Source organism: Python bivittatus, unplaced genomic scaffold (genome assembly GCF_059951505.1).
Source record: "Python bivittatus isolate LINGU-HERP-01145 unplaced genomic scaffold, Pbiv_v1 ctg000580_np1212, whole genome shotgun sequence".
NCBI classification, from domain to species: domain Eukaryota; kingdom Metazoa; phylum Chordata; class Lepidosauria; order Squamata; family Pythonidae; genus Python; species Python bivittatus.
Window position 1 is genome coordinate 31,296,460 of NW_028277087.1, and position 17,402 is coordinate 31,313,861.

The 17,402-nt window shown below is 39.6% G+C and overlaps 1 protein-coding gene across 1 annotated transcript in view; it reads right to left on the reverse strand.

Annotated features, from left to right (window-relative positions):
- PAPOLA (poly(A) polymerase alpha) overlaps positions 1-12,614 on the reverse strand; it is a 53,665-nt gene extending 41,051 nt beyond the window's left edge. The window contains exon 1 of the mRNA XM_088149869.1: positions 12,309-12,614. Within this exon, the coding sequence (XP_088005995.1) occupies positions 12,309-12,316 (8 nt within the window). The 5' untranslated portion in view covers positions 12,317-12,614. The remainder of the gene's footprint in view (positions 1-12,308) is intronic.
- Positions 12,615-17,402: the final 4,788 nt, after the last annotated feature.

Below are 17,402 nucleotides of genomic sequence, written 5' to 3' on the forward strand. Positions count from 1 at the left end.
GGACGGCTTTTAACATATGATAAAACTAGAATAGTTTGTTTTTCCAGATTAGGTAATAAATATTCCAGATATCTGACAAATTAAGCAAATTTGTTCATCTTTGAACTCTATTGCCACTGTATGAAATTAAGCAGTCTAATGGCCAAACACCATTCATGTTTTTCATATTTCATATTTTCAGTGTCTACAGATGGAATCATACAAGAATTAAATATCTGCAAATTACCTATAAATGCCTATCTAATCCAGCATGCTGTTTCCACACTGGCAAACCAGTGCCTTTGGGAAGCCTACAAAAGAATGATGACAGCAACAGTTCCACTATATCTAATGTTCAATGGCATGCTAGCATACTGACCATGCTGGAATTCTGGGTGCTGTTGTCTTATCTCAAATGGATGTTTAACTTCAGTGTTTCAATCATAATTGGTTGGAAAGGTTACTGGGTTATACAAAAATTATAATATATCAGAATTATGATTGGTTCTTTCTCCCAAAGAACTAATGCCAAATACATATAATTCTAGAATTCCAATAGCACATAAATAACTAAAAGTATGTGGTGGGGAGGTATCATCCAATCAAATCTGAAGAGATTTTTTTTGTTGTTAAATGTAAGAATGCTTGGAAAAATGTAAACAAAAACTGATGCAAAGGGAATAAAAACAATTATCTATTTGGGACAGAATCAGTATAATGTATACGCAAGATCCCATTCAAACATTCTAGTACATGTGGTATGGATGTCAAATATTCTAGCACATGTGGCATGGATGTCAACAAATGGGCATATAGATATGTATTTGGTGCAACTGTGAAAAAATAAAAAAATGATAGGAAATGACACTTGCAGAAATAAGTATAGCAAAACATTGATTTTACAAACCTATTTATAAGATTTTAGATGCAATAGCTTAAACTCACTCCAAACAGCAAAGTCCATTTATGTAATTAATGTTTTTATGTTATTTGCATCAGTTTATGTCATTTGTGATATTAATGGAAAATTTAATCAAATGGACATCCCCTCCACTCAATGGTCCATGAAACTAAGATTTCACTACACAAGAAGTCAAACAAACAGCTGGTTTAGTGTGACTAGGATATCTTTTCTAAGATAAGTCAACTGGAAAATGTATACTTGAGGTGTGATTGCAGAAATCTTTTGAAATTTTAGGTGATTTAAATTTTGTTTTGATTTTTTAAACTGATTATGTGCTATCAAGTCATCAAATCTTAGCAATCACATAGACAGATATCTTTTGAATGAGTTCTTCAATTCTTTTTTTGCTTGACAGCATGTGGAAATATAAACATCTTTGTGCAAAATCTTTAAAAACTTGTATCTTTTTCTGGGGTCATGTAGCTAAAGCTCGCAGAGTGGTAGTTTGAATCATTTCCCATTCCAACTTTGTTCCTATCATGCAATATTATGCAATGATGCTAGGCACCTGAATCCTAAACCAGTCTTCCCCAGCCTTGAAAGCATGTTGAATTTCAATTTGCAGGATCCCTACCTAGGGATTCTGGGAACTGTAACATAAATGTAGAAGGCTCCAGGTAGGAGAAGTGTAGCATAAAGTTACTTGATATTAAAAGCATTAATCTCTATTCCTTTCCTAATGATCTTTGGCATACAATCCATATTATTCAATGTTTTGATCAGCCTTCCCTAATCTGATGCCTCCCAAATTCTCAAAATGTTCAACAAAACATGGACACTGAGATTTTCAGTGTTTCTTTAAACAATGTTTCTCTAATTATTTCTTTAAAAAATATCTTACTTCTTTTTCAATCTAGATAAACTCAACTCTAAGTAATACTGTTAGAGCACTATAACCATACAGGTCTATTCAGACACATCCTAACTTTCTCAATATTTTCATGGCAATACATCTTGAAATGAGGTCTTAGAAGTATTCTCTGAGTGATGAGAGCCACACATATCAATGTAATCAGCAGTATTTTCATCTAACCTAAAAACATTTCTTCTACTGTGTTGAAGAATTAGTATTTTCCTTTGAAGCTCATCCAATAAAATATAATTACGTAGAACAGCAACTGTTTATTGCTCCATATATTACTGAATAAACTCTTAATTCTCAAAATCACTACTGACTTACACAAGACAGTAAACTGAGAAACAGATACAGTATCTCTGAGAATTGTTGTTGGTCCACATTTTAAGCACCATGATACAATATAGAGACTACTTATGTTCTGGATTCTATTTTCCACAGGACTTTGTGATGCAGATCTCATTCTGAAATAATCTGCACACAAATGGTTGAGCACAAAAGTAAATAAAATTTTAATTGCAAAATAATGCAGACATTTATCATAGTAAATTTCTATTGGGCACACGTAAAAAAGATAAAGCAGACAAGACTAAGACTGATCCAGATACCCTTTCAAAAAAATGCGTTATGTTGAGTTCATTGATATTTAATGGACAGGAAATATGGCAGAACTGTGCTGCTGACTCCATTTTATAAATGATAAGATTATGTGGGATCAAACATCTTCAGGTGGAGATACAATGTATCTATTGACCTATGATTTTTTTTTTCATTCTAATGTCTCCTACAAAAGTTTATGAGAAGTCTGAAGTTAGTTATTAGTTCACAGTTCTTTATTCCTAGTTCTCAATATAGATAATCCACATAATAGTTGATCAGCTTTTTAAGTAATGTGATATAATTTAGTCTTTCCAAAGAGATTTTCTTTTTCAAATTTTGCACTTCTCTGAATTCTGTGTTGCAGTTCTTAACTCAGCAATTGCATACAGACAAGAGACAAGGAAAAAAATAAAAACAAAATTCATGAAATAGTACAGAAATTTTCTAGAACAGTAGCATAATACAGGAGAGCCAGTCTGGTGGCTAAGACACCAGGCTAGGGTTAGCCATGAGTTCTAGTCCTGCCTTAGGTACGAAGCCAGCTGGGTGACCATGGGTCAATCATTCACTCTTAGTCCTAGGAAGGAGGCAATGGCACACCACTTCCAAAAATCTTGACAAGAAAACTGCAGGGATTAGTCCAGGCAGTTGCCAAGACTCAACATTGATTGGAAGGCACAAAAACCAAACAAACAAAAAGACATAATACATGCAAAACTGAAATTGACCAAATACAGAATGACCCACACATTAATTCCCTAAGCAGTTAAAATAAGAGCTAAATGAGCAGTTTCAGAAAGAAACTAGAATTTATATGATCTTCTGTTCCCAAAGAATATTTAGATTAACATGTGTAACTATCTTTAATATCATGCCAAACAACTGAAATAAGATACTTAAGGATGAATAGTCCAAACTAAGATTTGAGTAACTTCAAATCTTATGCACACTGCCAGGGCACAGCCTCAGTAATAATTCCTATTAGTATCAGCCCAATGCTTTACTCAAGACCATATCATTATCAAACAGATTAAACTAATGTTAATATAAGCACATCCTACTGTAAGTTTTTCCTCACCCTAACCACGCCATTCAGATTGTATCCAGCCTAATACCATATTGTATCACAAGTCCGTAACAGTTATAGCCAGTTTAAGAAGACTTGGATATAAGTATTTTATATCAATGGTTTCCAACCTATGGCCCATGAGATCTACCAATCCTTTGCATTTGGTTGATTTCTCTTCTATAGACTCTCAGAAGAAGCTTTTGGGGAAACAGGGAGAAAGGCAAAATCTAAGACTTTATCATCCATAGGTTGGAAACTTAAGCCATCGGAATCTAATCTGTTAGAATCTCTCCTACAGATACGTACCCACAAACTTTATATTAGTACTGTCTCTTTTGCTTAGTAATTGATACTTGTTAATGAAATGGTTTAGGAGGGAAAGTGAAATATTTAGAATTTCCACATACATGTAAAAACTCCAAAATACTACCATATTTATATTTATCTTAAACAATTTTCATATGTATTTTGGGAAGTTACTATTTTAAAAAAAAGGGAAATTGCTTTGATTGTGGTAAAAGAATTTACTAGCTAACAAATAGTCATTTTACTTGCCAGTCAACTTATTCTTTGCAGTATCTGTCAAGCACAAAACACTGTGCTGTATCCTACTGAATTATTCCTGCCACAGATATATTTAATATAGCTGAGATCTCAATGTTACAGATAGTTTAAAAGCTGTAGCCACTTTATACAAGTAGTTCTCACTTACTGACCATTCGTTCAGTGACTGTTCAAAGTTGCGATGGCACTGAACAAGTGGTACTTATGACCAGTCCTCGAAGTTCTGGCCATCGCAGCACCCCTGTGGTCATGTGATCGCAATTTGCGCACTTGGCAACTGGTTCACATGTAAAACAGTTATAGCATCCTGCAGTCACGTGATTGCCATTTGTGACATTCCCTGCCAGTTTCCCACAAGCAAAGTCAATGGGAAAGCTGGCAGGGAAGGTCACAAGTCACTCTGATAAGTTCCCTAGCCTTCCTGTGCTTGTGCCCCGTCATCCACCCCCTGGTCTTCTGGCGCTTGCATGCAACCTGCACCAGGACTCCCAAGCCCTCCCCCAGCTCACACATAGCCTACTTCAGCCCTCCCAGGGCCTCTCCCACCCCACTGCAGCACCCTTGTGTCTCCTTACCTGGGACTCCCACTGCTTAACGACTTGTATATCTTGTGGTTACAACAGCAACTGGGACTGCTGGGATTGTTGTTGCTAAGTGATGCGGGCACATAACATTTTACAACCTCATTGTTTAGCAATAGCAATCCCGGTCCCAACTGCCATCGTAACCCAAGGACTACCTGTACACTGTTTTATTTGGAAGCCTCCCTCAAATCAGCTCATGCCAGAAATGCTATTTTGGAATATCAAACTGAAAGTGATTGCTGGTGATCCAAGAGCACAAGTATTAAGAAAACGTTAATCCCAAGTGGTACAGTCTAGATCTAACATATTTCATAGGTAAGATTTCAAGTTTCAAAGAAATTCAGAGTACTTGTGCATTATAAAGAATGGCTTTCTGTTAAATTTAGAATAAACTCGACAATACAAGATGCTATTTTGCATCCAATGAGCTACCCATCGCTTATGTAAATTTGAGATAAAAATTATTTATATTTAAAAGGAATGGAGAATATACATTCAAAATCAAAACAAAAAAGCAATAATTACCTGCACTTACAATACTGTTAAACTGTTGAAAGGAATCAAAATAAACTTAATTAAGTTGAACTTTTGACTTATGGAGAGGACATCTAGTAGTGGGTATTTCCTCCCACTTGATCTGTAAGCAGGACCATTTTCACTATCTTCCTTCTTTTAGGTCTGATGGATAATTAAAAGAATATTATTGCAGAGTATGATATAATAAGGAAATCAGTATCTGCTTCATCGATTGTAAAAAGGCCTTTGATTACGTCAGTCATGTCAAACTATGGAAAGTGCTTGGAAAAATGGGAATCCCTTAACTTCTCACTGCCCTCATGAGAAACTTTATAAAGATCAGGATGCCACAGTACAGACAGAACGTAATAAAACAAACTGGCTCCAGGTTGACGAAGGAGTGTGACAAGGCTGCATACATACTCTTCCCTTATTTATTCAACCTATATGCTGAATATATATTAAGGGAAGCTGGATTGGAAGAAGATGAGCATGGTTTTAAAACTGGAGGAAGAACCATCAATAACCTGTGCTAAGCTGATGACACTTGCCCTGATAGCCAAAAATGGAAAGGATCTGCAAACCCTAATACTAAAAGTCAAAGAGCACAATGAAAAAGTGGGACTAAAATTAAATATAAAGAAAAGCAAACTAATGACAGCAGGTAGAACAACCAGCCTTAGAACTGACAATGAAGATATTGAAGTTATCTTCATGAAGATATGAAGATATTGAAATTGTTGATAATAAAGGAACAAGTAGTCAAGAAATATGCTGCAGACTAGCATTTGGTAGAGCAGCCATGAAGGCCTTGGAAAAGATATTCAAATGCCGTGATGTGTCTATACCTATAAAAATTAGAATCACATAAACCATGGTATTGCCTGTGACACTCTATGGAAGCAAAAGTTGGACTTTAAAGAAGCAGGATAGGAAGAGTATTGATGCCTTTGAACTCTGGTGTTGGAGAAGAGTCCTGAGAATACTATGGACAGCCAAGAAATCAAACCAATGGATCATGAACAAATCAACCCAGAGTTCTCACTTGAGGCTCAAATTATCCTACTTTGGACACATTACGCAAAGATCCAGATCTCTAGAAAAGGCTCTAATGCAGGGAAAGGTGGAAGGAAAAAGAGGAGGACCAGCAGCAAGGTGGATGGACTCAGTTACAATGGCAATGAGTGCACCACTGGGAGACTTGAAAGAACAGGTTAGGGACAGACCATCATGGAGAAATGTGGTTGCTAGGAATCAACACCAACTTGATGGCACATCAATCAATAAAGAAAAAATTGCTCTGTGGGCTGTATCTTAGTCATATTTAATTCCTAGAGACACACCCTTCTGTAGTACTCTGATGAAAAATGCTTCAGGTAAGGCATATAACACCTGACAAAGATGTGATGGATGACTATGTGGCCGCTCAGCATATGTCCCCCAATGGAATATTTATGTTGAAGGTGAATGGGGTGGTTACGTTACATAAGGTGAGCTAGACCCTATGGACTAGTAAAAATGTACGCCCTGATCCATTTGGTGATGATGGCTGAGGAGACTCTGACTCAAGGTCACCTCTTAGAAGAACACTAGCTAGTAGTCTGGGAGCCTGAACTATCTAGGTATGTTTTTATGGTCCAGCACACACATAATTTATGCCATTCCTTCTCTAGGTTCTGTTTGGCTCAAATTACAAGAAGATAAACTCTTGACAGTGATGGACTATACAGTTCATCTCTGGCATGAAAGTGGTGTCCATTCATAGAATCTACTTGTGTGATGCATAGCTCCTCTGTAGTGGAAAAAGCTCCAATCTCCAAGACCTATTGTACTGTGATAGCTATTAGGAAGGCACCTTCACAATAAGCATTTTAAGGATATAGTGTGTAAAGATTCAATATGTGGGTGTATTAGTACCTTAAGTTAAGTACCACATGGGAAAGCAGTGCAATATCAGTACCATAAGTATAGGAGACTTCCTAATTAGGATTCTTATGATGTCGAAGTGGGCCAAAAGATGCCTTCTGCAATTACTGATTAGGACTAAGAAAAACACTGTTTCTGAAGATGCTTGGTATAGACTGCTATCCTGTCAAAACTGTAGGAAGGCCAGAGCTTGGGGTGTTGAACCTTAAGTAGACATTCACATTTTTCTTTCTTCCTAGGTCAGCTTGTATATGTGACATGCAGAGTCTGTGAGATTATGATTTTCAGTTGTTATCAGACATAACCTAGCTGGCATAGTTGGTTCTGCTCAACCTTCAGATGCACAATTCTAATCAGCTAAGGACTGAAATATGAAATTCCACTGGGACAGTAATTTCAAGGATATAGACAGACCTGAGCATTTGAGGGCCATCCAATCAGTTCTACTTTCTGTTCCCTTCTTAGGTAAAATAGACTGAGGATCAGCAAGAGGAGTAAGAGGCACAGAGAACACTGTTAGGTCCCTGTCAGGTGGAGATTATCCACCTCTGCCCCTTCTGTAGGGAAGTATAAGAAGCATTTTACCTTGCAGTTGTCTGCTGTTCCGAGAAGATCAATTTCTGTCTTCTGAATCATGTGTGATATGGATTTTTGGTCCAGGCTTCATTTGCCTGAATCTAGGCCTTTGCAACTGAGCCACTCTACCCGAGTTGTTAATTTCCCTGATATGCCCAACCAAGAGGGAGAGGAGGTCATATGTGTCTCAGCTCAGGATACGAATATAACTGCTTCTTTCATGAGAGCATATGATTTGCTTCTCCTTTCACACCTTATATACAATCTTGTCACCCTGACATATGCTAATAATATGACATATTGGTTTCTTAGTACATGCTGGAATCTGAGTAGTATTAGCCAAGCTGCTCTCATTTCTAAGAAAGTAATACTGCACTTCACCTCACCAGTTATCCAGACTTTCAGAGATTCTCCACCTAGGCAGCACATCCCACACTGAAGCTGGATTGCTAGATATGTGACATGAAGACCATGTATGTTTATCTTTTAATCATGCTGTACGGAACCACTGAGATAATTTTCTCGGTAATGTGAATGGCAAGCATCTCTAGAACCTACTTATTGTAAGGCACTGGAAGGGTAACAGTATCCATTGCAGTGGTTGTGATTGTACCTTGTGGATTGGGTGCTATCTATATACAATTATTATCCTCCAGGTGACTAAAGGACTACCATGTCTATGGCCTGCAGGAGCAGAAGGTGTTTCTTTTTGTTTAGTGGGACCTGGGGGAAGAATGAAGTGAAAAAATCTTATAGATACTAAGCTGCAATCTTGGTTCAACATTTCTAAAATCCACAAATCTGTGGTCAACAGTGGAATCATTTGCTCTCCCAGTCTCAAAGAAAGAACTGCATCTATCTTCTGAATGGCATTCTTTAGAAGCTGAATTTTGGGAAAAGATGGTGGTTCCTTCCTCTTCAAAATGTAAAGGGCTCAACTGACATGAACGTTTCAGGGCTATATAAAGCAGGTCCTCCTACCTCCTTTCAGGGGAAGCCTGGGGAACAGGAAAGAAGGACTATTAACTACCTAGCAAAGCCATCTGGAAAGTTCATTGCTTGTCATTTCCTCAGCCATAGGTAATGGAAGGCTAGGATGTTTTCTGTTGCTGGCTTTCTCTGTTGCTCAGGTTGCTCTACTCTTTGTGGTCCCACAAGAGCCAGTTTGGTGTACTGGTTAAAACGCTGGGCCAGAAATCAGGATACTGTGAGTTCTCCCTTAAGTATGGAAGCCAGCTGGGTGACTTCGGACCAATCACTCTCTAAATCCAACCCACAACTCAGGGTTGTTGTGGTGGAGAAAACAGGAGCATACATTGACTTGAGCTGTACAAAATTAAGGCAAAATATAAATCTAATAAATAAATAAATGAGATGGATGTTATGCAGCTGTTGCTAGGACTGTTATCTGGAGCTCACACAGAGGATAGGTAAATTGACATGCCTGAAGGCCTCACTGCCAAGTTGTTACCTCCTAGTGTGGCTCTGGCCTTTGACATACCAAGGGAGTGTACAGAATTCCCAGCCTTGGGACGGAGTGACAAGGAGCTTAAAAATAAAGGAAAAAGGAAAGGAAAAAAAGTTATGAAGCATTGTGGAATTTTCTGCAGCATTTGTACACCAAAGCAAGACAGGGCTGGAATTTGGGGAAAGGTTTTTTTCTCTCACAGTAAGTAGGATAATGAAACTGGAGTAAGTGGGAGAAGATCCTCACTACTGAATGCAGGGCTCTAGTTTAAGAAACAGCCATTCTCTTAACTGAACTTAGAGAAGCTTGGGTATGAAAGAAAACCAAAAAAATGCAGTTATCTTTTTTTCTTGCTATAGTTGTCTCCAACAGATCACTATTGTTATAAACATTAACACTGAGAAAACTGTATAAGAAATAGCTGTCATTCTTTCCCTAAAATAAGTATTTCTAAAAATGCCAAAATTCATGGGAAATATGCATTCTGCTATGTAACTGAAAGTTATATACTTACCCCAAATAATTATTATAAAATTTTAAGAAATGAAGTACATTGCTCTGGGGCAGAGGATACACATACTGGGTGGGTGGGAGGGAGGGAGGGAGGGAGGGAGGGGGAGAGAGAGAGAGAGAGAGAGAAGCCATCTTCCAATCCTTCACTGTTTTCTTTTAAACGACTGGGTATCACCCTTATCTCTACAGTTCAAATAGTATCATATCTAACATTTAAATAATGGGGGGGAGGGGAAGGGAGGGAATTGCACTATAAAACGATGTGATTTCAAGAAACCACATACTAAAAGTAATTATACTGCAACCTTGTTTTACTGAATTGTGGAGAGAGTCCATCTATTACTGAAGAAAGTCTACCTAGAGAGAAGGGCATCATGAGGATTTCCATGATGGCATCATACAAATTCTGCCATTTGGGCTGGTTTATAATACTTATATGATGTCATCACAAAAATGATACAAATTGATGTACACTATCTTATTCATATCACATAAATGACACAATCTCATGACAAGCTAAGATACTAAACCAACATCAAATCCTCCTGTTATGTACACATTAGTTTTCTGGATTAGATGGCATTTAGCATTATTATTAATAATTTCTAACTTGATTGCTTTAGCCTGAGCAAAAGGCTCAGTCATATCTCCAGTTATTAAGGAGATAAATCTCACACTTATTACAGAATAACCACATATACCCCTATATGAATGAATGGAAGCACTGCATGTAACCCAAACCCAGAGAGGCAGAAGTTCACTATGATTAACTTCTCCTTCTGGCCTCCAGACAAAGAGATGGGAAACAAGTAGCTCTAATATAGGGCCACTATATTAGAGGGAGAGATCTCAGTTACCCACCCCATCTCATATGGAGTCTTGATTGGCCCACCAGTTAAAAAAAAAATCAAAACATTAAAAAGATACAGGAGGTATCAGCCAGCCTGCCAACATAAAGATGGCAATGATAAAAACCAACAGAAATGGTGACCCATAACCCATGGCTCACAATCATTTCTTTTTTAATTGACACAGTACCCATGCATGAATGGTTTAGTATATTATAGGGAGGCTCCATTATATTTATTTCCCAAGCTATTATTCATGATTTGTTAGATCCTCTTTTATACTTGGAGTAGAAAGTTTTGCTATGCTTAACAAGAAATGATACTGACAAATGCTCCCACCTTTACAGAGCAGGCTGATTTCAGTTATTTTTCAATAAACCTAACAGCCTTTTAGTTAAAACTGTGTTAGTTTCCTTAAATCAGAGCCAAACAGTCTTCTGAATTTGATTCCAAAAAGATGCTTTGGAGTGCACAGGACACAAGCATAGTATTTATCTGCAACAACTTAAAGCTGCTTTAAGGAGCTGCAGACAGGTAGTATGTTCTCAACCACAGGCATTCCAAAGCACCTTTTTGAAACAGTCTGAAGCACTGCACAACTGTAATTTAAATTGTTGCAAAGCATTCATAAAGAATCATAGCAATTGTTTCCTAATGCTATTTTAACATAGGTTTTACAAGCATACACTATTATAGTTTATACACCTATATGTATTTTGAAGTACAGAAGTAATATAGCAAAGGTTGATCTTGCATGCCTTAATATTGGCATAATCATTGAGGTTCTGCAGTAATACAATCAGAATGCAAAACAATCCATGCTTGGAAACTATTTAAAGGAAAAGTGGCCCAAGAAAATTCTCATATTGCTACTCATAACTCATAAGCTACTGGACTTCCAAATCTTAACATTCCTAGGTGTACCAAAGCATTACAAACAATACAATAGGGGGAAAAAATCTACAGATCTACCGAAAGCCGGTAATTTGAGGCCATACTATGCCAATGACAAAAGAGGAAGAAGAGGAAGGGTAGGAATAAGTTGGCATTCTTCAATATCACATACAATTAACTGCACGGATATATATTATGGAAAGCTGTACGCAAACGTTTCTTAAGAGATAAAATTCAGAACTCCCTTGCTCAATGGAAAATGGGTTTGTTTCTTGCACTAGGGGAGATGGATAGGGGCTGCAACCGGTGAGCAACTTTCACAAGCAGGGGGGATGGCGCCAAGCACCCGCGGAGTTACAACGAGCAGCCGATTCCAGCAAAGGCAGCATGGATGCACAGAGCATCCGGGCCTCCACAGACCAAGCCACCTAGGAGCTTTGTATCCAGACGACCTCCTCCCAGTCCCCACCGAAGAACGGCTTTAAAAATCACGTGAGCAGGGGCGACAACCCGCCACTTGAGTGGCAGAGACGGCGCAGGGAGGGGGCTGCTGCAGTCGGGCTGCTGCCTCTGTTCTGTGGCCGAGGCCCGGCAAGGGACCAGGAAGCACCACACCGACTCCCAAAGTTGTACTTTGGAGGGAGGAAAAAAAGGAGATATAAAATGAGACTCCCGCACGCCGACCCCATCTCTGTATAGGAGGAAATGAACCCGGCTGAGGGAAGATGCTGTCCGGCCTAATAACAAGGAAAAGGGCAGTGTGAGTCCGCAAGCAAAGGGGGGACTGAAGTGGGGATACGAGGAGGAAAGAAAGCCGGCCGGCCGGGCAAATGGCCGCGAACTCGCCGCGGCCCGGAAGCGCTCACTCAGGTTGCCTCCCAAGGCTCCTGTGAGGCCTCACGAGTATGCCCGAGACAGTCCCTCTCCCTCCTTTGGCGGGCCTCAACTTACAACGGCATCGTCTCTTCGGCTGTGGTAAAACGCCGTCACCTCTTCCCCGGAACAATCACTCTTTCCGCCCCTGAAAAACGGGCCCTGTAAGCATGATATGGGCCTGGCTGGGGCCCTCTCAGAGAGGGGAAAGAACCTCTCACTAGGCCTGCTGGTTGCCGCTGTTGTTGCTGCCGCCGCTTCTAATTCTTCCTCTTCCCCTCCGGCCTCCTAACATGGCGCCCAGGCGCTACCACAGCAACGTTCTGGAGATGGGGAAGGAGAAGGAGGGGCAGCGGTGCAGAGGCCAGTAGACGTGCTGACGCAACGGTGCTTCCCACCCTCTGCGTCAAGTGACGCAAGAGGACTCCCGTATGCGCTTGACTCTCACCACTTCACAGTGGTTTGTGGGTAATGTAGTCCTCCAGGCGATTCGGACGTTTGAAGTTGAATAAATTGAAATTGAATTGAATGATAACGGTTCCGGCATTGACTGAGCATGCACCGCGGAAAGACACAGACGCTAGTCGTCTTGATAGGTGTTGCAGGAGATGCTCTGTGTAGTGTAGATTTTTTTCCCTTTACTATTTGTCAAAGGGGCGGCGGGAGAAAAATGAAAAGAGAAATCTCCCTACACTTACAGGTACAGTTCTCACTTCATGCTAAGCTATAATGTTTTCCCTTAGAATGTTGTATAAATTGTGGTTTGTTAATGATCTCTTTTTATAGGTTCATATATATACAAGCCATTATTTTATTACCCATGGTTTGTGAATAAGCTACAGTTGGCAGCATGCTGTACAATAAATACTAGTTGATGTATTTATGCAACATACTAAGTTAAAACCAAACAGATCATATTATGGCTTAGCACTGTGTTTGAACCCAGTCTTGTGTGTCTGTGTAATTAATCCAGGAAGGGGAAAATTTCAGTCGTAAGCTGCCTGAATGGAAGCATAAAAAGAGCAGACTATTTAAGTTTGTAAAAGCAAGGATTTTCTAAGAAAAGTTATCAAGAAAATGTCTATTCATAATTGTTGCCCATGATGCCCAAATGAAACACCCATGTTCATAGGTAGGTATATTTGACAATATCCTGAGGATAAGGGAGGTTGGGGAAGCATACACTCATTTGTAATGTGTACAAAGGGCTGAAGTCAGTATTAGAGCAGAACCGCATGCTTTATATATATAGGAGGCCACGTTTCACCAGATAGGACTGGAATAAAATACTGCCTGAAATTCAGCTGAACCTCAAACTCCCAGCATAGCCAAATGGTAGAGAATTCTGGGATCTGTAGATCAACAACAGCAGGAGAACTGCATGTTTCCTAATCCTATTTTCTAGGATACATCTGAACCTCATTTGCCATTCTAAGCACAAATATTGAATAGTGGAACACGCCAAAAATGCTGAGACTAAATCAGGATTTTGAGTGATAGTACAAAGACATCTGAAACCATCAAGGAGAAAAAGTTATAAGGGTTGTCATGGTACAATTTAAAATCCTCAGATAACCCTTGATACAAATCCTAGTTGTCCCATCTGAATAAGATTGTCATACCACTGAAAAGGCTACAGTCTTATTATTATGCATGATTATGATTCATATAGTAGTATTCATCTTCATGATAATGATGCATTTTTAATATTCAAACACTGGAAAAGGCCATAGAAGATGGCATTTGTTATCCAAAATGACATTCCTATTAACTTAGGCAGTTATGTGGTTTTTATTTATTTCTGGTGAGATAGATTCACAAAGAATAGGCTTATCAGTGGAAACTAAATGAGATCTTCAGATTTGAACAAAGAGTGAATCCGACTGAACCAGTGTAAGATTATCTCATCATATTCAGTGATTCAGGCAGTATATTCAGTGATAAGGGCACTGAAAAAATATTTCTCTGCCATTATTGTGTCCATAGAGTGCCAATTGGTGAGCCTGTTCAAGGTAATCTGGCCCCTCCTGGGTAAGCAGGGCTCACAGGAATACCTGCAGGGGCCACTGTAAGAACTATTCTAGGCATCTGTTGTATAAAGTCACTTGGATTCGGAATCTGGCTGTACAGATCAATTGGAGTTACCTAAGGTGCAGTCTGGCCCAGTTATCTGGGAAGAGTTGAAGCCACTCATCGCTGATGAAGTGGACAGGCTCCTCAGTGCTGTGAGTTCAGCCATCTGTATTTTAGATTCTTGTCACTCCTCACTGATTAAGGTCTCCTGATAGGTGGTGGTTGGGTCCAAACAACAGTGAATGCTTCTCTGCAGGAGGAGGTGATTCTGTCTTGCCTTGAAGGAAGCAATTGTCTGGTAACCCCACAGAAAGAGACTGTTGCTATACCCAATGGATCTGGACAACATTCATCCAATTTCCATTTGAGAAGGTGGATGGCATACAGCTCCAGAGGGCCCTGGAAGAAACAGATTAACTGAACCCTTGTCAGTCACAGTTCAGCTTGGCCTTCCTTGATTTCTCTACAGCCTTTGATACCAGAGCTGTGGAATCAAAGTTGTGGAGTTGGAGTCGAAAGCAATTCTTGGGTTATTGGAGTCGGAGTCGGTAAAAATGTACCGACTCTGACTCCTAATAAATTTAAATTGTATATAATATAAATAATAGGTTAAAATGTCCCATTTCATAAATAATAATTTGATTAACCTATTTTTTCAGGATATATTTTAATTTCAAGTTCTCTACAAATTTCAGAATATATATTTTGATAAAAATATAACCTCATTGTTTTTATTTTTTAGCTTTTATCCTTTGTCCAAACTATAAGGTTACTGAATGTTTGTAATTTCTTAATAATAAAATAAAAAACCCAGAATGCCTTAGCTATAGCCTTTAGACTCAAGCTTTAACAGGTTAGGGTTCTAAAAAGTTGCCTGCGATTCACGTTGGCAGTGATGAAATGCCTTGTATGTTGCATGCTTGCAGTCAATATAGGGACTATATAATTAGTATATTTATAATTTATTTGTATCGATATATAATTAAAGGAGTCAGAGTTGGAGGTACCATGAATAAAGGAGAAAGTCGGAACTGAAAGTTTTATGTGACGACTCCATAGCCCTGTTTGATACTATCAACTATGGAATCCTTCTGGCCCATCTTTAGAGGATTGGGAGGCACTGTGTTATAGTGGATCTCCTCCTTTTTTCGGACCTGGGTCCAGTCAGCGTTGCGGGGGGAGAGGTCACATGGGGTGCGTATCATCAGTATGCTGATGATCTCCACCCTGGGCCAAGTGATGCCACTGAGGTCCTTTTCTGATACCTGGAGGCTGTGAGGGTCTGGATGGGGAAGAACAGGCTCTGGCTGAACACTGGCAAGACTGAGTGGCTGTGGGTGTTAAGACCTCCACCCCTGCACACCACTCCAGAGATTTCCCATCTTTAACTTTGCCTGGGGGTACTTCCCCAGTGAGAATTGGTGTGCAATTTGGGGGTCCTCCTGCACTCATGGTTTCTGCTTGATGAGTAGGTGGCAACCATGGCTAGGGGGTCCTTTGCACAGGTTTGTCTTGTGCACCAATTGCACCCATTCTGGTCTAAAAGGCATTGCTCCTGGTGACTCACATCATAGTCACTTCGGAGTTGGATTACTTTCACACACTCTGCATGAGACTGCCCTTGAAGAGTATTTGGAACCTGCAGCTGGTCCAAAATGCAGTAGCATGGGCAGTTTTTGATGTTTGTCAATACATTCATGTAACACTTCTCTGTGAGCTCCACTGTTTCCCAATAGGCTTATGGGGCATCATGGGGTGTTGCTTCTAACTTGTTTTAATCTTTGCAGACTGTCTGAAGTCACTGTTGTGAGATGGGTAGCCATATACATTATTTTAATTAATTATACGGTACATTTTTTTACCAGATTCAGGGGCTAATAGGTGACAATCTACATCTTTCTGAGCTTCCCAGTGGCACCTTGTCAACCAGTATTGAAGGCAATACAAGACTAAGGACATTTCTCCATTAGTGACACAGAATACAATAATGAGGGGTTGAATGAAAAGTAATGCCTCCACCTCCATAACTTCAGTTTAAATAGGGTTATTTTAACAAATGAAACAGGAAAATAGGAAAATAAATGTTTTTTTAATAAAAGAAAATAGGAAAAAGTAGGTGAGCTCTTCTGTCACCTGTATTTATTTCTCCACCTACAGTAATTGTTTCCATTCTTAAGGCCATCACAAAAGAACTGCATGCTTTATCTCGTTAACCAGCTCCTGAGAGTCCTTTCTATCTGTTCATATGAATCAAACAGATGCCCATTAAAGTATTCCTTCAGCTAGAGGAAAAGGTAGAAAATGCATGGTGCCTAGTATGACAAATAGGGTAAGACAGTGAAATCTAACTTCGTAACTGCCTCTTGGGTGGCTCATGAGGACTGAGAACTGGTGTCCCAAGCAGCAAAATGTCCTTCCTTTGGCTTGTTTTTTCAAAGCATTGTTAAAAGGTAGCACTCTGAGATGGTAGTGTTGCCAGATTTAAATAAATCCATGTGAATATATGCCATCTGCATCCCAACAAACCTGTACAGGTAGTCCTCAATTAATGATGGTAATTGGACCAGAATTTCCGTTGCTAAGCAATGTGGTCGTAAAGTGCAACATCACATGACTGCATTGTTTAGTGATGGCAATTCCACCACTCCCTAATACCGTTGTTAAGCAAGGATCACAGGTCATTAAGCAACTTCCAGGTGACTTGCAAGCAGGCGTGGTTTGGGTGCAACGGTACTGGGGATGGCTGCTGCTGGGTGGGGGAGGGTGCAAGCAACTTACTAGAGTGACTTGTGACCTTCCTTACCAGCTTCCCCATTGACTTTGCTTGTGGGAAGGTCGCAAATGGCGATCACATGACCACAGGATGCTGCAACCATTGTAAGTGCGAGCCAGTTGCCAAGCACCCTGATTACAATCACATGACTATGGGGACGCTGTGATGGCCAGAACTTTGAGTACCGATTATAAGTCTCTTTTTTCAGTGTCATCATATCTTTGAATGGTCGCTGAACGAAAGGTTGGTAAGTGAGGACCACCTGTAAGCATACACTTTCCTGCCAAAGCCTGGATTTTGATTTTTTTTTTTTCCTGCCACAGGTA